Here is a 21,619-nt window from a genome sequence, read left to right as displayed (position 1 = left end):
GTGAAGTGGCCATAGTGAGTGTAGCAGCGAGGTACCGTAAAACGGGGATGATGTCGAAAAGGACGAACAGGAATGAAAGGCACCAAAAATGTACTCTCCCAAAAGTGAGCACGAATGACTACATGATGGAAGAGGGCATCAAAAGAGGGCAGCTGTAAAAGCGAAAACAAATTGCAATCAGGTGAAGCATTTGTGTTGTATGCCACGGATCGAAGGATGTTCTTTAGTATCGCATTTAATTTCATTCGCCAAGTCTTTGAGCAATGATAATAAACAGTGACTCCATATCTGAGAATCCCATAAATGAGAGCATGTGCAATAAGCTTGCGAGTCTGAAAAGGTAATAAATAACGAACATTGTATAGTACACATGATAAACCACGAAGCTTGTTGCATACTAGGGTAAGATGACTGTTCCAAGACATATCACTGTCAAAAAGTATACCAAGGTACTTGACACTATTTGAAAAATTAATTGGAATGCAAGAACAATTAAGACAATGCGAAGAATGTAAAAACAATGGTTCAACAAAAGAAAGCTTTTTATGAGGATTACGAAAACAAATGAGTTTAGTTTTCTGTTGATTAATTGTAATAGAATTATTTAAGAACCAGTTCATAACATCCACCACATCTGTTCTAAGAGCATCCATGGCCAGAGACAACGAAGTATTTGTTGACAACAATAACGTGTCATCGGCGTATTGAAAGATGTAACATTTTGCGACAGCATTCGATAAATCATTTACAAATAAATTGAAAAGCAAAGGCGATAAAACAGAGCCCTGTGGAACACCTGCCGACAAAAATGATTCAGAACTTCGATGCCCGCTTATTTCAACAACTTGAGCCCGATTAGAAAAATATTCTTTCAGCAAATCTTTAAAAGGACCCCTAAAGCCCATGACATCAAGTTTTTCTAGCAGTAGGTCATGCCGAACACAATCAAAAGCTTTGCTAGCGTCCAAAAACAGACCACATGCGAATTTGTTATTATCAAAGAATGAGTAAATGATATCAGTAAAGGTTTCTAATAACAGAACAGTTCCTTTACCTTCAATAAAACCAAACTGTGCCTCTGATAAGATATTATTCGTGAAAACAAAACTGTACATAACTCGAAATAGGTGCTTTTCAAGAATCTGCGCAATCGCAGGAAGAATTGAAATAGGCCTGTAATTTTCAATAGCTTTTAAAGAGCCACTTTTGTGTAACGGTTTAACTATGGCAACTTTTAAATTGTGTGGAATGAAGCATTCAGTGATAAAACCATTCAACATAAAAATAAGTACCGACTGCAGTTTCGTGAAGTTCCGTTGGAGGTCACTCATCCTGATATTGTCAATACCTGCGGCTTTCTTCGAATTGAAGCTAAAGATTATGCTGTGAAGGTCCTGGGGTGTAATAGAGGGGAGAAAAGCTGAAGAAGCTGTGCAATATAAAGACCGAGGAACCTCATAGTGGGATAATGGAAACTTCCTGGAAACCTGAGAGAAAAATGCATTAAACTCAGAGGCAGCAGACGGAAGGTCTTTGAAGGATTTGGCAAATGCATCGCTAATGGATTGTTTAGGGTTTCGTCCAAAAAGGCAATTGATAGTTGACCAAGTTTTACGCGAAGAGTGTTGGTTGTTACGGAAAGCCGAATTGAAGTAGTTACGTTTCGAGGCTCGAATCATGGCAGTAACTTTGTTTCTAAATAACCTGAAATTATCTTTGAGGCGTGTGTTGTTGGGAGAAAGCTTGCAACGTGTCCAAAGGGCGTCTTTTTCTGCAATGGCCTTTAGAATGTCCCTTGTTAACCAAGGAAGGTTTGGGTTACGTTTTTTGATCACTTTGACCTTTTGTGATGAGGCTGTTATGGAACTGACAACCTGCACAAATCTATCGTATACGTTAAAAGAATTCGCTTCCTCGAGGAAAGAGGCCCAGTTAAAGTCGGCTATAAGTATATCAAATGTGGCAGTGTCTGTATATGAAATTTGCCCCTTATTAAGGCATGATTTATTTGAAGAAGGAAAAAGGATATGAGAACCTACAAAGTAATGATCTGAAAGTTTGTATGTAATCACAGAAGAGTAATGATCTGAAAATTTGTATTCCTTCCTTCCTTCCTTCCTTCCTTCCTTCCTTCCTTCCTTCCTTCCTTCCTTCCTTCCTTCCTTCCTTCCTTCCTTCCTTCCTTCCTTCCTTCCTTCCTTCCTTCCTTCCTTCCTTCCTTCCTTCCGTCCGTCCGTCCGTCCGTCCGTACGTCCATCTATCCGGCCATCCATCTGGCTATTCTATCCATCTGGCCAATACTGTGTACTTTTACCCTTGAAAGAAGAGAATCGTGGCTTGCAAATAACATTACTCTTTACCGGCTCATACATATGCGTAGGTGCAAGCAGTATAGGGTCATGCAGAAGGATGTGATCAGGAAGCATATGAGAATGTCGTACCCATGATTGACGCATGAAAGGGCTAATCAGACGGATAGGGCAGAGGCCTTCGCGCTACAGTGGGCGTATGTTACGTTCAAAATGATGATGACCACGTGTTCAACATCACAAAATCTTCAAGACACCTCAACGCTTGAGAATAGGCTTTGTACGTTCTTTGTACTTTGTGTACTCTGTGGTGTAGGTCGGCTAGATTTACAGTGTACGACTTACTAGCCCGTAATAAGACTCGATTTACAAAGCTATGAAAGTTGTTTCCTTGGAAAAATGATATTCTGCCCGTACCTGTCCGTGTTCTACGGCAGATGGAGTTCCGAAGAGGATGACCGAGTACGCCTTCCTCAACGTGGAGACTCGCGGCGACCTGTCCAGCCTGCGATGGTACGAGTCCCCGCTTCGCTGCGCGTCTCCGTCCAGCGGTTTCGATGGAATCTTGTGTAGCGTGTACTACGCTGCTGTGAATTCCCGGGATGTGCTGCTTGCCACTGGAAAGCTTCCACTCGACACCCTCCCCGGTAAGCTTTCTCTGTAAGCGCTCAGTGTGCACACGCGTATGGGTCCTCGGGCACATTATACGACGATTACAATGATGGTTTCAATTCTTACGACTGGAAAGACAGCTTCTAAATAGCAAAGAGAAAAAATTGTTGGGTTTGGAAAATGTCAAGTCAAATACCTCATTTCAAGCTTCCTTTCTCTAAGCTTCTTTTTTCTAAATACACGACCGATCAAACACGATACGAGTTTAGACGCACAAATATACAGAAACCATTAAACAGAACAAACTATGGTATGCAGTTTTGAACTGGCAAATCCCAAACCTCTTGATCTCCCATCTCGAGTTAATTGATATTATGGAGAAATCTTCCTCTCTCTTTGCTTTTCGTAAGCGGGCGAAAATTTACTTTCTGGAAAATGCACTATATTTTTTTCTGCTTACATCTTTCTATTCATCGCACGTTTGTTTTATTTTTTATGTACACAGTTAGTTTCTATACAAATGTTGGATCTGTATCTGCTCTTGCACTGCTCTGTTTTGTGTTTTTTTTTGTTTTTCTAGGTGTACAATTAGTTTCTATACTTATGTTGGATCTATGTCTGCTCTTGCACTGTCCTTTCCTTTGATTTTTTTAGACGTGTTTTCTGCTTAATAAGAATAAAATGAATGTGTATATTAGAAAGTTGTGTTGTACAAACATTCACATTGTGATCATTATATTGTTTAAGTATGTGTATGTATGTGCCCCTTGCTGTTGTGTTCGAGTGGTGCTTAGGGTCCAGTCAGGCGGATTGATTTTCGCCTGTTGCCCTCTGCACCAAGGCACTGTGTTGTCTGAATTTCTTGAATAAACTAAACTAAACTCAAGTGAAAGCCAACACATCCGGCCACAGCGATGACAACTTTAATCCTCAACACCCCCTGGTATATTCCCTAAGTTTTCACACTGCACTGTTCTTGCCTCAAATGCGTGCCTTACGCCAACTCAACGGACTTAATCCTGAGAAAGAGACTAAAGGGGGAACGGCAGTCGCTCAAGAAGAGCTTAACTGCAGTAGTACTCGATTCTTCCAAGCGCAGGATATCGTCTAAGGCCAGTAAGAGCACCGCTGCAGTCCGTGCCGAAGCGGACTGACTCTTTTGCGCGAGAAAAAAAAAAGGCTTGGTAGAACTGAAGCTACAGGCAGCTCACAAAGTGCATAAACAAGTGCTACGAGCTTCAGAACGTGTTGAGTGTGAGCTGTAAGGGTTAGCGTTAAGCAAGTATACTTAGTTTCGTTTCGTTGTTTCATTACGAGCTCACGCGATTGTGCGTAAGAGCCGGTGACATTTAACAAAACAAAGAGTGGCAAATACTCAATGGCGCCATGTAAGAACAGCACGCGACAAAACAGCATGCGACCAAACAGCGCACAAAAAAGAGCCCACCGACAAATCTGCTCATCGGAAGAAAGACGCAGAAACAAAACAGCACAGGGAAAAAACAGCATGGCGACAAAACGACACAGCTAAAAAACAGCATGCGTCAGAACGGCGCACCGGCCAACACGTCACATTGGCTGAACAGCACAGCGAAAAAACAGCACGAGGACAAAACTGCACCGCGGAATACGGTGCAGCGTTGCCGGAGGTGTGAACTATCATAGCCATAACCGCAAACTGTAAACCCCAACACATGCGGCAGCGACCGTTGTAGTTAGCCAGTTTTCATTTCGCGGATTCATTAAGAACCAGGGCAGGTTCATTCAGTGACGATCAGCGTTAGTTGAACTGTTAGGCACCGTTTCATTTCATTTCTAAAACACGTGACATTAGGCAGTCCCGTATTATAAAATATTCGGAGGCGTACTGCCCTTGACTGTGAAGTCATCAGGGAAAAAAAATACACCCCAAGTGGCTTGTTTGTAAAAGGGCGCCTCACGTAATTCACACTGAGCACTATAAATTTAGCCAAAGTAGTACACCACCTCTAAATAATATTCGAAAACTTAAATTTGCGTTTCAGACAAAAGCGCATTAAGTTGCAGATATATGTAGACTCGGGTTACTGTGACGACACAGTTTGCGCGTGAAACTTCTTGCTAGTATTTAAAACAAGCACGCCAAGTATGAAAAAAATCAGGTGACTGTGCTTCTGCAGAACCGTACTGCAACTCTGCGAACTGTCTTAAAGAAAGTGGTTTATTGGTTTGGTTTATTGGTTTATTGGGGTTTAACGTCCCGAAGCAACTCAGGCTATGAGGGACGCCGTAGTGAAGGGCTCCGGAAATTTCGACCACCTGGGGTTCTTTAACGTGCACTGACACCGCACAGCACACGGGCCTCTAGAATTTCGCCTTCATCGAAATTCGGTCGCCGCGGCCGGGATCGAACCCACGTCTTTCGGGCCAGCAGCCGAGCGCCGTAACCACTGAGCCACCACGGCGGGGGCCAAGAAAGTGGATGACACCGCTGTAAGCATCGGCCTGAAGGGGGGTCAACACCTTGGTCCGGTCCATGGAAAGCACCCGTCTGCTTCTCTGATATGTCGTCGGAAGGCATGGAAAACAGTTTGAGACGAAGCTTTTAGTCAAGTCGATTGAGACGAAGCCGAGCTGACAGCGTTTTGCTTATCGGCACTAAAATGTTACTAAAGGCCTAAAAAAAAATGGTGCGGTTTTACCGTACTGGAACTGAGTAGGACATGTGAAAACTTTTGTGCACAGATGGTAGATGATAGAGACGACGACATGCATTGCACAGCGCGATAATGTGTTGCAGTTTGACACGAGGCGTGACCGGTTTCGGCGATAGCATAGTGCTATCGAGTAGTGGCCAGAGAAGCTGGTGTGTTCGCGCCGCCGCATGCTCGAAACTCAGTCGCGGAATATTTATTTCATTTCTGGAGGTTGGTCAAGGTCATCTTCAAGGTCAAGCAAGCCACCATTTTCTTGGATGGGTTTGACCGTGTTAACTAGTGCTTTCGCATTAAAAACGCAGCGCACTACCCGCCCCTCGGTGGATCATGACACCGTGTATTTTCGTGTAACATCCATGCAAGGATAAAACCGCACTGTATTTTAATGCCACGTTTACTTCAAGAGTCCGTATCCTGTTCCCGATTGGGGCTCTGGAAGAAAACTGAGGATCATAAAGCTGGTTTTGTTTTTAAATTCAGTTCTCTTATTCTGTTCGTCGAACCGTTTTGCAGTTTGGAAGAGTGTGCAATAAAGGAAAACAATTGTAGCGTCTTAATTCTTGGTTTATAGGGTTTAACGTCCCAAGCGGCTCGGGCTATGAGGGACGCCGTAGTGAAGGGCTCTGGAAATTTCGACCACCTGGGGTTCTTTAACGTGCACTGACATCGCACAGTACACGGGCCTCTAGAATTTCCCCAACATCGAAATTCAACCGCCGCAGCCGTGATCGAAATCGCGCCTTCCGGGTCAGCAGCCGAGCATCATAACCACTCACCGCAGCGGCTCTGCAAGAATTAGAATTTGGTGCAGAGATTTGCAAATCAGCCAGTAGTAAAGGAAACAACAATTTATTTCATGTGATTGTGCTTTTCGCGAGCGGCCGTATGCTAGCTTCTATCTCGAGCCACGCCACTCTTGATCTTGTTCTTTTTACAAAAGCGTACCTGCTGAATGGTTCTGGAGTGATAGTTTCTTCCATAAACCTCCCGAATCTCGAACAGTCTCCTTGTTGCATTTTTATCTCTGGTTTTGTGACTCTCTCGATGCTTTATTTTTAGTCTTCCGATTTTCTGGGGAACTTGCTGGAAAATCAAAGGGGAAGTATAGTGCGTACAATGCACATTGCATTGTTGACTCCCAGCAACGCAACGCTCCCTTACAAAAATTACTTTAGACCGTCTACAGACTCTTCATAACCTTTTGTCTATAAAGTCTAAAGATTCTCTATAGAAAAGTCTTGAAGACAAGTCTGTAGGCAATACAAATGCTATAGACAGTATATAGCAAATTTATAGATTTATGATCATAATCTTTTAGTCGACTTTCGTCTATAGACAGTCTATTTATTATGAACAGACAAAAGGAAATATCTATAGGAAGGTAATAGTCTATAAGAAGGCTATAGGCAGTCTATAGACCATTTTTTTAGGGCTGCTTTGAGCGCACTGCTCAGAGAATTCTATGTTTACTATGCGTAGGGGACATGGCCACCTGGGATAGCCTTCTTGGTGTGGAGTTCTCGGGCCGTGACCCCAACGGACGCCGTGTCATGGGCTTGTTGTCCGCTAACGGCCTGGCCACGGTCGTCGCGGCCGATCCGGCATTGATGTGGGATGTTCCGGACGCATGGAGTCTCGAAGAGGCATCCACAGTGCCCGTTGCCTACTCAACCGCCTACTACGCGCTGCTGGTTCGAGGTAACTTGCGGCCCGGGGAGTCCCTCCTGGTCCACTGTGGCAGCGAAGGTGTCGGACAGGCGGCCATCGCCGTTGCGATCTCGCTGGGATGCACTGTCTACACAACTGTTGGTCAGTGCCTAATTTCGGTATTTGGAGCTTGCAAAAGGACAGCGGGCTTGATAAATGGAATCTACATTACCTGTGTTTTGTTACTTCAGTGGCATAGTTTGCGATTCAGATACAAATTCCCCTAAGCATTTGGCCAACACTGTTATCACTTCGAGTTATCGATCAATTCGCGCTCGCCCTACCATAAGCTTGCCGTCCATGTTAGCTCAGTTGGTAGAGCGACTGCTCCGGTGAAGCGGTGGTCCTGGGTTCGAACCCTGGACCAGGAATTTTTATTTAACTGCGAAGTTTCTGAGAAAGTTGTACAGCTTCCCTTTGTAGCCGTATGGCTGCGCTTGGGTGGATGCCAATGAGTAATCACTCCGTTATTACAGAATGGATTTGCTAGCGACCTTGACGTTTCTAGATGCCTGAAAGTTCAGCTCGATCAAATAACACATAAACAGCATGACAGTGCAGTTGGATCCGGAGCTTGGTGGCATAGTGCTGCTAGCTACATGCTAGCTTATGTCATAGGAAAAAGAATCCGACGTTTTTTTCCTATACCTTAACTATACCTTAAGCGTATATATACAAAATCGTAATAGCCGCCGCGGTGGCTCAGCGGTTATGGTGCTCGGCTGCTTACCCGAAAGACGCGGGTTCGATCCCGGCCGCGGCGGCTAGAATTTCTTTGGAGGAGAAATTCTAGAGGCCCCTTGTACTGTGCGATGTCAGTGCACGTTAAAGAACCCCAGGTGGTCGAAATTTCCGGAGCCCTTCACTACGGCGCCTCTCACAGCCTTAGTCGCTTTGGGACGTTAAACCCCATAAACCAAACCAAACCAAACAAAATCGTAATACTGCGGTACACTGATGGAAATGCAATATTAAAGGAAAACTGATGTTCGGAGTAAAAAATAGCAAGTTTTTATGCCCTGCTGCGCAAAGCTCAAAACTAAGCAAAGGACCATGCCTTAAAAAAAAGGAAAAACGTGGGAGCCTTCTTACCCAACTTCTTGAAAAAGAAAATGCGACTGCTTTAGGTTGCCTGCTATGGCGTGTACATTGAGTGTTTAATGTTCTTTTTGCGATTTTCTCACCAAAACTCCAGTCGGAACTGGTTTCATTGTTTTTATATGGTATGCATGAGTCATCAATTTGTGAATGTTGCAGTACCCTTCATTGAATTATTATATGAGATTATACTAACCCAACCCACTAATCCACCTTAATCTATTTTTTGGGGATGCGATATGCAGCCAAAGGTGAGGTCCGAAGTCCTTCCACCCAATGGTCGATTCTCTTTCCACGTACACTTGAAAGCCGAGGGCGTATCTGAGTGACCAATGACAGGACTAGACGGACGCGAAATGACCATTTTAAGATGAACAGATTATGGAATACGGCCTCTGCTTTCGCACTGCGTGCCATGCGCATTTCTTTTTTTTTTATTCATATCAGGATATCATTAGATCCGACTCGGTCTTCGACTAACTCTGCTCTCTTCCTATCAAGTAACTCTACCCCAATAAATTTCCCCGCGATAGCGCGCTTCGCTCTTCTGAGCTTAAAATCAACCATTTTTACTAGCCTCCAAGTAACTGCCCCTTCACCAGTACCGGTGAGGTGCAACTATTATACGCTTTCCTCTTGAGGAAAACAGACAACTTTCACTTCATAATATAGAGTACCTGCTACTGCATTGCGCCTGAATCTTACTCTACAAGCTTTTTTTTGCGCGTTGATGTTCCGGTATTACGTTTACTTCCTGCCCTGGGTATTCGCTTACTACTTCTAATAAACTGCCATCTATAGTAACCGGCTGTTCTCTTTCGAGATGATTGAACATTATTAGTGCGAAAGCATTTGTAGGCTATGTCGGCGGGATCGTGCCACCAAAACGTGTCCGCAGCAGTTGTAACGTTCTCAGAAGAGGTAGCATGAAACGAGTGGTTGTTATTGATAGAGGACGGTGTAAGGATGCTGCGCAAAAAAAAAAAATATCTCGATAGGATGATTACTTAATTAATTACAGCCAAAATCTCGAAAAACAATGAAATAGTGCGGACGTGGATATAGTGGATGGACGGGAAAACAGCCGTTGACAACAAAATAGAGGAAAAATAGGAAAAGGAGTGAAAATAAAATTTGAAATGAATTGAAAAGTGTTTGATCAGTGATAATTAATCGAACAAAAAGTTTCATTGACACAGATTAATTAGTTAATTTGTTATCAGCAAAAACCATTGGATGGTGGAATAGGCTGGACGGGGATATAGTAAGTGGACGGGAGAGCAGCCACGGCGCCAAATTTGAATAACCAAAATGGTTGAGTGAGATAAAAGGAGGTATAATCAGAGTAAATAAATCGATATTTAATCAAAGCATAAGATAATTGCGCTAATTCAGAAGTTAAAAATATTAGCCAAAAAAGAAAATGATAAAAAAGAGGCAAAGAGCGGCGACGAGTGCCAACGAGGCGTCATTGCTTTCCCATTCTCCCAGTGCGGGTCGTCGCAGTGATCTGAAATTTTTTTAGTCTTCTTATAGCAATCTTTAGAGGCACCGCTCAACGTAACCTAATATGCGTTTTCAGTTTTCAGGACTGTCATAAGGGCCACCTACATTGAGAGAGTTTAACATCCACTTATTCGAGCACAGGACGCGCTGGGATGTAGGAGCAAGCTTCTTTACACTTGGCCTTTTTTGAAACTATGAGGGAGTTGTTTGGAAGCCAAGGCTTCTGCAAAAAGCTTTGTTTACTGGCAATTTAAGTAGGGAGAAAAGGGCGTTAAGAATAAACATGTTTGTCTTCATTTACCTTTAACTCTTCTATGGAAATCTTTGAAGCCTTTTCGATTCAAGCAAACCACAAAAATTTTTTTTTTTGCACATTTCCATCTTTCTTTATAAGTAAGAAAAAGCTCTCTGCTTGCTTAATTTTTTGCTGCGTCGCTACCACCACTGGCTTGAATGGATTGTCAGAAAAGATAGAACTACTTCTATCTTTTCTAGCAATAAAATAAAAAAGAAAAAAACTCGCAGTACATTTTGCCTCTCACAACCTTGCGTCTTACTCCTAAGGTTGCAACAAAGAACGAGAGTTCCTCAAGAGCCGCTTTTCCCAGCTGGAGGACCGGAACATTGCCGATTTGCGGGACCTGTCGTTTGAAGAAGATGTTCTTCGGGAAACCAAAAACAGGGGTGAGTTCGAATACAATGTTATGACGAAGAACCAGTTAGGAGACTTGTTAACCATCTATGAGAACCCTCGGACTCTACTTGGATTCCTGCACCACAGTCAATGCTTACCGCACATTGTTGGGTTTATTTCGGGCAGCTAAACTTACCTTTTTTATCGGCCCCTGACGCTACTAGTGACGTTTACGAATTGGGGAATGCACTCTATATTTACTTATTTTTTATTGCTCAGAGTGCTGTTATGCGCATTATGGTAAGGTCAGAGAGAAGTTAATTGTTGTGCAGCTGCGATTTTCTTGGAAGATAGTGCAGTGAAGTTTTGTAGATTTGGCTCTTAATACAGCCGTTCAACTGCGGCTTCCTTCGTTACTTACGCCATGTTTGGACTAGAGACCCGCATGATGATTGTTTTTATCGTCTTATCTAGCACTCTTATGCGTGTTAATCTAGTTTCTATACAGGTACGGTGTACTGGTTCGCTATATTCCTGCCGGTGTAGTGGATTTCTCTAATACTCTCGGTAGATACGTGCTTTCGAGTGCAAGTAATCATGAGAAAACCAGTTTACAAGTCGATACCAAAAGAGGGGTTATTTGAAGTCTGATAGAAATCAATGCACGCACAATGCACGCACGCTTTGCATTTCTTTACCTTGACGAAATCAGTTCCCTCTCTTCGTGTTTTCGAGAATGATTTCCCGTCATCTTTCTCACTGACTTTAGGAGTGGACGTCGTGCTCAACTCTTTGTCCGGTGAGAAGCTCCAGGCTAGTCTGCGCTCTCTAGCGACTAACGGTCGCTTCCTGGACATCGGCAAGTTCGATGTGGCCAAGGACTCTCCGCTAGGCATGTCTGTCTTTCGAAAGAGCGCCACCATCTGCAGTGTCCATCTGGAATCACTGCACGGCAAAGACCCGGCAGCGATGGATGATAAACGTCGCGTCAGAGACCTTGTCGAGGAGGGCATCGGTTCCGGGACGGTGCGACCACTGGACACCGTCCGCTTCAGACGGGACCAGGCGGAGGAGGCATTCCGCTTTATGGCTTCCGGAGAACACACCAGCAAAGTTATCCTCGAGGTAATTCCACTTTGATTTTTATAGACGTAGAAGAGGCCTATGCGCGAGAAAAATGGGGGCTAACGAACAGGCCTTCAATTAAAGCGCGGGTAACATGGCGAGTTATTGACAAGAAAATGCAAGTGGAAGCGTTTAGAGACTAGATGGAATAGGAATGAATTAGCGAACAAACAGGAGTTAATTATCACTTAGATAAAATATATTAGAAAAAGGGTACTTGGTCAAGGTACATATTTCGGATCGCAGGTAACCGATACAACTTTAAGGTAAATAAGTAGATTTCGACAGAAGGCAACACGTAGGGTCAACAAGTAGAGTCAGGTGGGAGACAAGTTCGGAACAAGTAAAACTCTTCTTTGGGCGAGTTGGTTAATCTTTGAACGGGTACGTGCTTGCGCTAAGAAGACGGGACATAACAAAGGAACACACACGACACACATGTCGTCTGTGTTCCTTTGTTGTGTACAGTTCCTTTGTTGTGTACGTTCCAAGTTCGGAACGTTTGTGGGATATGAATACTGCAGTTCGCGCCGGACAGAGTCGACTGCAGTAAAATGGTACAGGTATTTACGCTGCAGAACACAGTATTGGGCTGATGATATCATGCAGAAATGGCAGTTAGGTTCTTATTCCTTTCGACTCGATATAACAGCATTATATGCTTGTTGTTCTAAATATTGTAACGAAGAAGACGAAGCTGGCAGTGGCGCGCGACGGAGCGCTGGCGCTAGGCTTGCGGCCATTAAATCATCTCTTGCCCATCGTTCATCACGCGTCATTCTTCCGCTGGCCGCCACGTAACATTTGGTGGAGGTGCGGGGATCCCTTCATCGCCATCCCGGTCCCGGAGCTTCGGAGTCCTGCGCCTGCCGTGGACGTCGGCCTTGAGTGTCTGGTCCGGCCCACCCGGCCATGCCCCAGCCCGCCCGACCTAACCCGACCTCGCCGCTCACCCCAGCCCCGTCCCCCGCCCGGACCACAAGAGACGACGAACTGACTACGTTGGCGCGACCAGAATGACCCGACTGACCCAAGACCCTGCATACACGTGAGGACACCGCTCCCCTGTCCCTGCCGTTCGGTGCGTCCAAGGACCTCGGCCGTCAGCTCTTGGCACCCTACGGCCCGGATGCTTCGTGGACCTGGACTCATTCGCCTATCGTCTCATCCACCGTGGCGGCCAGCACTTCACCACCTTGCCACTTCTTTTCTGCCCTGGAAGCCCATCACCGTATAGCGCATCTCTTCGTCAATGTCTTTTCAGTTTACGATCGGGACGATCGCTCGGTGGCCCCGGGTAATGTAACGAAGAAGACTAAGCTGGCAGTGGCGCGGGACGGAGCGCTCGCGCTCGGCTAGAGGCCGTTAAATAATCTCTTGCCCATCGTTCATCACGCCTCATTCTTCCGCTGGCCGCCACGTAACAATATTATTATATAGTTAATTCTCCATTGCCCAAACACTTTGATATAGTAGGTATAATTCATTTTTGATCTACAGAAAACTTGTTATTAAAAAGGTTCAATAGGCTGTACGTGCTTTTATTTCCATACTGTAACATCGTGTACGTTTACTGAACACGTCAGTAATTCCTATCCACATGCGCGTCTACACGGTTTTTATTGTGTTGAACTTGTTTATTTTCGAGACCTTTGGAACCACGACCAATTTTGAGCTGCTTTGTATAGATTAGAAATGAGTCCCAGGCTTAAGGCACCAGAAACATGAAAAATTAGTGATTTTTGTTTGCTTTCTGGCGACACCTTCGGCGGAATAACACTCTGCCGAGAGTGACGTACAAAGCTCTTGCTATTCCTTCATCGGCACTGACCAAAACTGACCCCAATTCAGAAACGAGATGATACGCGGTGGGACGTTGGATGCCGTAAAGGAACACATCTATCAAGGGATAGAACTGAGTGTAGATCCGGGCAGTGAGATGGAAATAACAGAATTAAAATAGAGTTTAGCGTATTTACAATACTCTCACGTCATGAATAGACTCTTAAGATTATCCTTCATGAGGAAAGTACATAATAGTTGTATCTTGCCAGAATTGACCTATTGCGAAGAAACGTCTCAGCTTACACAAAGCCCTGACATTAAATTCTGGACGCAGCAGCGATCTACGGATGATAAATTGACGGACTTGACGACGGAATCCAGGAAGATGGCAAAGTAATTAAGGCACGAAAGCGATCATGAGCATAGGAATATCAAGTTAACAACGTTGGATTCGGAGTCAGGATAAGCAATTAAAGAAACAGTTTACATGGCTAAGTCCTGCATTGCGACCTAAAGATAATAGATCGCCTCTTAAGTTAACACAATTAATCCCAAGAGAAGACAAATGTAAATGGCGCCGACAAAAGCCAATTGACCAGAGGAGGTTAGAAAGTTTGCGGAGATAAGGTGGCCGCCGTTATGGAAGTAAAGCTCTGTACTGCGGTGGCTGTTAGTACGCTGGCAATGATGACTGCAACTTCTCTCAGGTTCGGGAGGAAGAGAGTACTCGCAAGACGGCTCCGGCACCGTTTCTCGCTGTGGAGGCGGTTGCGCGCACCTGGTTTTACGAGAACAAGTCGTACGTCATCGTCGGGGGCCTCGGCGGCTTCGGCTTGGAGCTCGCAAACTGGATGGTAGGGCGCGGCTGCAGAAGGCTCTTGCTAAGTTCTCGTTCGGGAGTGCGGACGGGATACCAGAAGCTTCAACTCCGGCGGTGGCACGCTGCTGGCGCTGAGCTCCGCGTGAACAGGGCCGACGCCTCAACAGTGTGCGGTGCCAGGAATATCATCGACGAGGCCTCAACAATGGGAGCTGTTGGCGGTATCTTCAATCTGGGCTTGGTAAGTGTGTGGCTACTGCTAACATGCCAGTGCATTATTTGCTCTCCTTAGGTGCACATAATTGCATACATATAACCCGCCGCGGTGACTCAGTGGTTACGGCGCTCGGCTGCTGGCCCGAAAGACGCGGGTTCGATCCCGGCCGCGGCGACTAAATTTCGATAGAGGCGAAATTCTAGTCGCCCGTGTACTGTGCGATGTCAGTGCACGTTAAAGAACCCCAGGTGGTCCAGATTTCCGGAGCCCTTCACTACGGCATCCCTCATAGACTGAGTCGCTTTGGGACGTTAAACCACAATAAATCAATAAGCCAAACCTAATTGCGTACATCTGTTGGCTCGATGTTGACGACATCCTAGTCGAAATCAAGAGGACGAAATAGGCTTGGGCAGGGCATGTAATGCGAAGGCACGATAGCCGCTGGTCCTTAAGGGTAACGGAATAGATTCCAAGAGAAGGAAAGTGTAGCAGAGGACGGCAGAAAGTTACGTGGACGGATGAGAGTAAGAAGTTTGCGAGGATACGGTGGCCGCAACTGGCAAAGGAAAGGGTTAATTGGAGAGACATGGGAGAGGCCTTTGCCCTGCAGTGGGCGTAGTCAGGCTGATGATGATAATGATGGCTCGACTTGGTTTGCAGAGCGAGAACTGTGAAGTTACTGAAGGCAGCCATGCCGGCCATGGCCATGTGATTAAAGGTACTACTTTTAGGAAAATTACAAAATGTGGCAATCGATATCTTGTTTGGAGTGTGTCTTGAAAGTTGCCGTATAATTACTCCGGTTGAATTCAGAGCGGTGGCAGGTGGTTGGACGAAAAATGTTCAGCCCTGGAATCGGGGCCGACTAGGGGCCCCGACCACCCGGCTCCTGCCAATTGATCTAATGAAAATTAATTCTAACTAAAAGTTATTTTCTCTCTATCTCAGACATCGGGCTCCTCCTGCACAGGTTTACGGGCGCCTGCAGGTTTTTCCTCTTTTTGTCGCTTCGTTGAGCGCTCATGCGCTTAGGAATCTGCAGCGCACGTTTAGTAAGACGCCTGTATGAAATACAGCATTTAAAAAAAGCTGCTACAGCCCTGTTTAAACACGATCCACAAAAAGAACGGTAAATGAGGAAACGCCTTTACCAGAAAGCCAACATTTGGGTCACGGCTTTTGTAGCCGCAACATATGAAATACCCAGCTCTGCGTAACGATTGTTGCTGGACTGCTTTTTTAAGCAAATGACGTGGTCTCTTTTATTTCGTGGTCTTTGTGCTTCCCACACCTAAATTCCGAAAAGAGTTGCTCCGACCCAAAAGACACCCTTTGGATGAATAACCATATACTTATAATTACAACACTCAGTTATGTTGCCGCCAATGCCCCTATTGCACTTCGATCAACATACCGCTATCTGCAAAAGTAGGTATAGCGCTTTAAGTTTTTGTTAGCTTTTTGTTAGCCTTAGTTTTGCTACCGTTTTTGTTAGCGCTAACCGGCTCACTTTCTGGCTCCAGGTGCTTCGTGACGCACTGTTTGAGAACCAGACCCCCGAGGCTTTCAAGGCAGTATGCAAAATCAAAGTGGACGGCACGCGACATTTGGACGAACTGTCCCGCAAGTTGTGCCCGGAACTGGACCACTTCGTCGCCTTTTCATCGCTCGCATCTGGCCACGGCAACATTGGGCAGACCGGATACGGCTACGCTAACGCTGCGATGGAGCGCATCTGTGAGCGCCGCGTAGCGGATGGGCTTCCCGGTGAGTCGCGCTCTTCTTTTCTGAAAAATTCGAACTCATCCTGCGCAGCTCATCCCACCCCCCAGCTAGGGACAACCAACAAAAAAATGATTGCCATTGTTTGCCGCTCCGCAGATTACAATTTTAATTCCTGCTAACTAGTTAATTGTTTAAAATTAATTATGCAAAATTTGTGATATTCATTTTAGGCCCAAAAGCATTCAGTTAAATTTTAACATGGCGCAGAAACAGCCTGTTAAGCGCTTTGTAAAAATGTATCTGCTGCGTGATTTTTTTTTTGCGTTTAAAGGTAAAAGCTAATTGCAAAAAAATCGCATGATTGCACGGCCTTTGTCAGAAGTTTAGAGCCCAGGGTGTTTGCTTCTGGGCCACACTGCTTTGATCGTAATGCGTCCTCAGCGTCCCAAACCTCCTGAAGGTAAGAATATTTTTGGTCCTGCTTCCTCCGACGCTTGGTTTATTGGGGTTTAACGTCCCAAAGCAACTCAGGCTATGACAGACGCCGTAGAGAAGGGCTCCGGAAATTTCGACCACCTGGGATTCTTTAACGTGCGCTGACATCGCACAGTACACGGGCCTCTAGAATATCGCCTCCTTCGAAATTTGCCCGCCGCGGCCGGGATCGAACCCGCGTCTTTCGGGTCAGCAGCCGAGCGCCGTAACCACTGAGCATCGGTGGCGGGTGATCCCTCCGATGCGTGGGACTTCCATGAGTCCTACAGGAGCGCCACAGTAGTGCTTAGAAGCAAACTCCCTGGGCTCTAAACTTTTGACAAAGGTTGTACTTTCACGCTACCGTGCTGTAGCGCTGCCAACGAATTAAGCGTGCTCGCTCATTGCCTCGAAGTGAGCGGTCGAAGCAACTGAGAGCATAGTCTTGAAAAGTTGAAAAGCATGATCTGCGGTAGTTGATTGAGGACACCGAATTGAGGACACCGAAAGTGACTTCAGACGGTGCTTTTATTCGCCCATCACACTCAAAAAAGAAAAAAAGGAAGCGAAAGCAGTCAAAACGTATAACTCAATGTAGCTTCCGTTTTCTTTATTTATATCATTGTGCAACCCATCTACGTGAGCGGCGGCGATTTACTTGGCCACGGTCAGTTCGTATGTTTCGTTAATTCAAATGACAGGTGAGAGCAAAGCATTGAGGTAGTTCTTGAGCGCAGTCACATAGTTTTATTATCATATTTTAACGGCTGTCATTGAAAGCTGCAAAAAAGGATCACGCTCTGTTTACGTTGTCACAAATATATTCTAAAATCAGTTGCTGCTGGGCCCGGCTGCTGGGCTGGGAACGGTTTTGGTTCATAATAAAATAGTTTTTAACGATCTAAAAAACTGTCGGTTATTCGTGAACCCTATTCTCAGCATAATGAAGCTTGGGTTTCTTCTAGAAAACATTTCACCGTAATAAAACTCACTTAGCCCCCAAGTGAATATCAATATCCAGCACAAATTATATTAGTTAACAGACTAGTTAAGCGGACTATAAATGTACTCAGAGAAGCGCCTTGTGGCGCCAAACATTAAGTCATCGGTTTCAGCCTGTTGCATCTACCACTTTTTGAAAAGGCTTAGCTTAAGTTACGTGAAACAGCCTGTTAAAAGCAGTGTGATCAGCCTGTATAACAATACAAAAGAGCTTAGAGTTAGAATTATATGGCCACAATAATGAACCGTCGTTTTGCTCCACAGGACAACAATATATTAGTTGTAGATTTTAGTTCCTCTGCAACTGTATTTTGTCGTCACGTATTGGTGCAAGTATGCTGGCTAACGCCAATGCCCGGAGTAATGCGAAGAACTTTGAAGCCTTAATTCTTATCCTTCTTAGAGAAGGTTAGCACCGGCTTTCGTTGGCGTTTCTACGACGCTCAGCTCTGCTGTTTAGTGCGACATCTGCAGGTATAAAATTTATAAGGAACGTTCCGCGCATTGACTATCCAGGACTGGCCATTCAGTGGGGCGCCATTGCTGACGTCGGAGCGTTCTACGAGTCCATGGGTGCTGATGCATCGGTCGGCGGCTCCGCCCCACAACGAATCGCCAGCTGCTTGAGCGTGCTAGATCGATTCCTGAACCAGAAGTACCCTGTTGTCTCCAGTTTCGTCAAAGCCGACACGTCGACAAAAACAGACGACACGATGACGAAGGCGAGGGACCTTGTACAAACAGTTGCACGTCTCTTCGGTAAGTGACGCCGAATAGCTAACACCGTTTGGTGGCTTTGCAGTAAACTGCAGCATGGAATTTAATTCCTCAGGGTAATGCTTGAGTATTCCGTGGTAGCTTTATATAGGTCTAGCTAGCCTTCTTGGTACCGTCATGCATGGTGTATCACTTTTGGACGTATTCAGCAAGACGGAAGTGCTTAAATTTCGGTACAAAATAATAATCAAACTGGGTTCTACACGTAAGTACATCATTTTTGACGGTGGTTTACTTTGACGGATTTACCTGAACTATTCATCAGGAGCAGTGTTGTCGGCTACCCTTTCACTACAGTATCTAGGACATGGCGTTTCATTGGTTACAGCATAGTGCTCGCAATACTACCGTAATACGTTGGAACCTTAAACTGCAGCATTCAGCAGCATCGTAAGAGGAATGTTCTCCAGATAAGCCTAACATATAAGGCACGACAACCGTTAGAAGGTGCGCTTTAGTGAACGCCACCTTCAGTCAAGTGGCTCAGTTAGTCAATGCGAAAGTGCACCTGTAGGGATAGATGTGTGGTATATTAAATTCATTGGGTATTTATTTCTTAATTTGGCTTGACTTCTTAAAGTGCGCGGATTTCTGATAAGAATGTCGGCGCAGGCGTCAAAGATGCATCGAGTCTGGATCCCAACATGAGTCTCGGCGACCTCGGCATGGACTCTCTCGTCGGCGTCGAAGTCCAACAGACAATGGAGCGAGACTACAACCTCACCTTGTCACTGACGGAAATACGAAAGCTTACACTCAACAAGTTGCGAGAGATTGGAGAGTCTGTGGCTGCTGACCGCCACAACACAAAGATGCCAGTCGACCAGAACGAGGGGAGAGCGAGTTCTGATTAAATTTTTCTCTTTATCGCGCCGAACGCTTAGTCACGTCGTAAGAGGACTCCTTGATTTTGTCATGGCTCGCCTGTCGCTCAATAAAAACTTTTGGTCGGCAATATTTTTGAGAAACATCACTAACTTCTTTAAAAATACTGCTCCAAACGCTAACAAAACTGCTCGTCGAAAGCGGTAATTTTAGTGGAGGTACTCGGCGTGGTCAAAACGCAGGGAAAAGAATAGGGAGAGGCGCCAACACCATATAAGGGAATGAAGGGTAAGTGATGCAATTTACGTGTTTGTTGGCCTTGATTGGGCCAAGAATATTTGGTACAAAGTACCGGAATTTACTCTGAATTATTTCAGCTGCTATCAGCGTAAAGAAAATTAGTCAAGAAATGTGTTCGGCATAAATAACCAACCGACTGCCCTTGCCACTTCTCTTACCTTGGCGAGATATTTTTAATTCAGAGGACGATAACAATACCACAGGTTTTTGTCACTTAGGTCACCACTGTAGCCCGCCAGTGCTGGAGACCGCGGTGTCTCCGGCCCGTCTCAAGCGGTCACAGCAGCCTTGTTACTTTTTGCAAAGACGGTACCTTTCCTCTACCATCCCTGTTACTTACCTTTCAGTAAGCCTTCGGGCACTCCCGGTAGAAAATTAATTAGTACCACGCTGAAGATATGCACAACACTTTTTCTTTTCTTTTACATTGTCCAGCTCATTTCTTAGCGAACTATCGTTGCATCCGTTATGGGGAAAGCAGCAGCAGAAAAAAAAAACACCTTTATAGTGAAAGCCGCAGCAGAAAAAAAAATATTTACAGAGTAGACGTTGTTTTAAACGAAGTGCCACATATTTCACACTAACAACGAAGGTACAGCCGTCACCTATGTAGTGTTACTTTCTTAAAATCATAAATACGCTATTCTCAGTTATATCACAAGTCAAGAGCAGCGCTGATTAGAAATAGAAATAGCTGATTAGAGAGCTGAATAAAGAGGCTGATTTTAACTGATATATGTCCGTGGTCGGTACAAAGCTGGTCACATAGTTTGAAGATTTTTTTAAATCCAAAATACGAGAACGTATTGCTGCTTGATCACGGCGCCATATGCTCAATCTTGCATGATGATGATAATGATAATGGACTGATTAATCGCCATAAAATCAAGGAGGTGCATTTTGTCATCTGCAACAGGTACTCTCGAAAAGAACAACGCGAACTTGAGGAACAAAAGAGCAAACACTAGGATACATAATGACTGTGGTTCGCCAGGTCCAATATGAATCAGATGACTCGCATGATGGCGTTTGCCGAGCGGTTAGCGTTAACACCTCTTAGAGGAATATGAGGTTATCACTTTTCAAAGGCATCTGCTTGATGCGGCAAGTTAGGGAAAAATAAAAGCGACCCAAAATACACTAACGTGACAGGAACCTCTGGAACCCATTTTGAACCAAAAAGGGCCTAACCGGCGGGTGTTCCAGGGGTTATTTTCACGACGTTTGCACCTTTAGGCGTAAGCTATCTGAAAGAGCGAGCAGTTCCACATTGGAGTTTTTAGTAGCTGATACAGTGAGCTTGGTGCGTCATATGGCCCATAGTAACAGCATAGAAGCTTTTCAGTGCATTAATACTCATTCCAGGGCTTGGTAATGACTTCCCCTTGAAATGAATCACCTTCGGAGTCCTTCAACTGAATCCCCTCAACTGATCAGCATGGATGCTTCAGCGACGTGCGAAGCGTGATAAAATTGTTCTTTACTTCTGTGCTTTTGTCAATATGTTACCTGAAACGAGAACACGCTTTGTTTCTCTCATCGTGTACTTCGAAGAAAACAATATTAACAAAAGCCCTCCAGTGAAAGGCAATTCCGTCCTGAGCAAGCGGTCGGAAGGTGGCGCAAACTACAAATGTCCAGATTCCTGGGCATGATTCTTTTCGACGTTCGGGAAAACAGACGTCAGTAAACCCAGCGACACTTTCTACGCAAGCTGCACAGCAGAAAAGCTGGCCAAAGGTGAATAAAACTCATTTAAAATTCATTTTTTTTTTCAAAAAAGACCAGTCCCTGGTCCAATGAAAAACGTCGAAAAATCTGTTAAGTTTTTCAATGTGACTTCCCCAACTTATTATATTTTTAATCAGTTGCCTTGAAGATACTTATATAGTAGTAATAGGAGGAGACTTTTATTCGGCCAGAATTTACACGCCGAGCCTGTCGACCGCCTGGGTGACCAGAAGTCGCTGTTCTTCCTCCCCTTCAGCGCCAAGCCAGTCGAGC

At 45.0% G+C, this 21,619-nt stretch overlaps 1 protein-coding gene across 1 annotated transcript in view; it reads left to right on the top strand.

Moving 5' to 3' along the window:
• The window catches only part of LOC149346983 (fatty acid synthase-like), a 61,089-nt gene extending 41,745 nt beyond the window's left edge, over nt 1-19,344 (top strand). Inside the window, exons 17-24 of the mRNA XM_089541455.1 lie at nt 2,747-2,956; nt 7,097-7,426; nt 10,493-10,612; nt 11,332-11,687; nt 14,180-14,533; nt 16,036-16,279; nt 18,230-18,472; nt 19,103-19,344. Coding sequence (XP_089397581.1) covers nt 2,747-2,956; nt 7,097-7,426; nt 10,493-10,612; nt 11,332-11,687; nt 14,180-14,533; nt 16,036-16,279; nt 18,230-18,472; nt 19,103-19,344 — 2,099 coding nt within the window. The remainder of the gene's footprint in view (nt 1-2,746; nt 2,957-7,096; nt 7,427-10,492; nt 10,613-11,331; nt 11,688-14,179; nt 14,534-16,035; nt 16,280-18,229; nt 18,473-19,102) is intronic.
• The last annotated feature ends 2,275 nt before the right edge of the window (nt 19,345-21,619 follow it).

The sequence above is a fragment of the Amblyomma mixtum genome, chromosome 4, assembly GCF_055824585.1.
Source record: "Amblyomma mixtum isolate Tamu chromosome 4, ASM5582458v1, whole genome shotgun sequence".
Taxonomy (NCBI): domain Eukaryota; kingdom Metazoa; phylum Arthropoda; class Arachnida; order Ixodida; family Ixodidae; genus Amblyomma; species Amblyomma mixtum.
The sequence above is the reverse complement of the archived record's forward strand: the minus strand, read 5'-3'. Positions and strand labels throughout refer to the sequence as shown.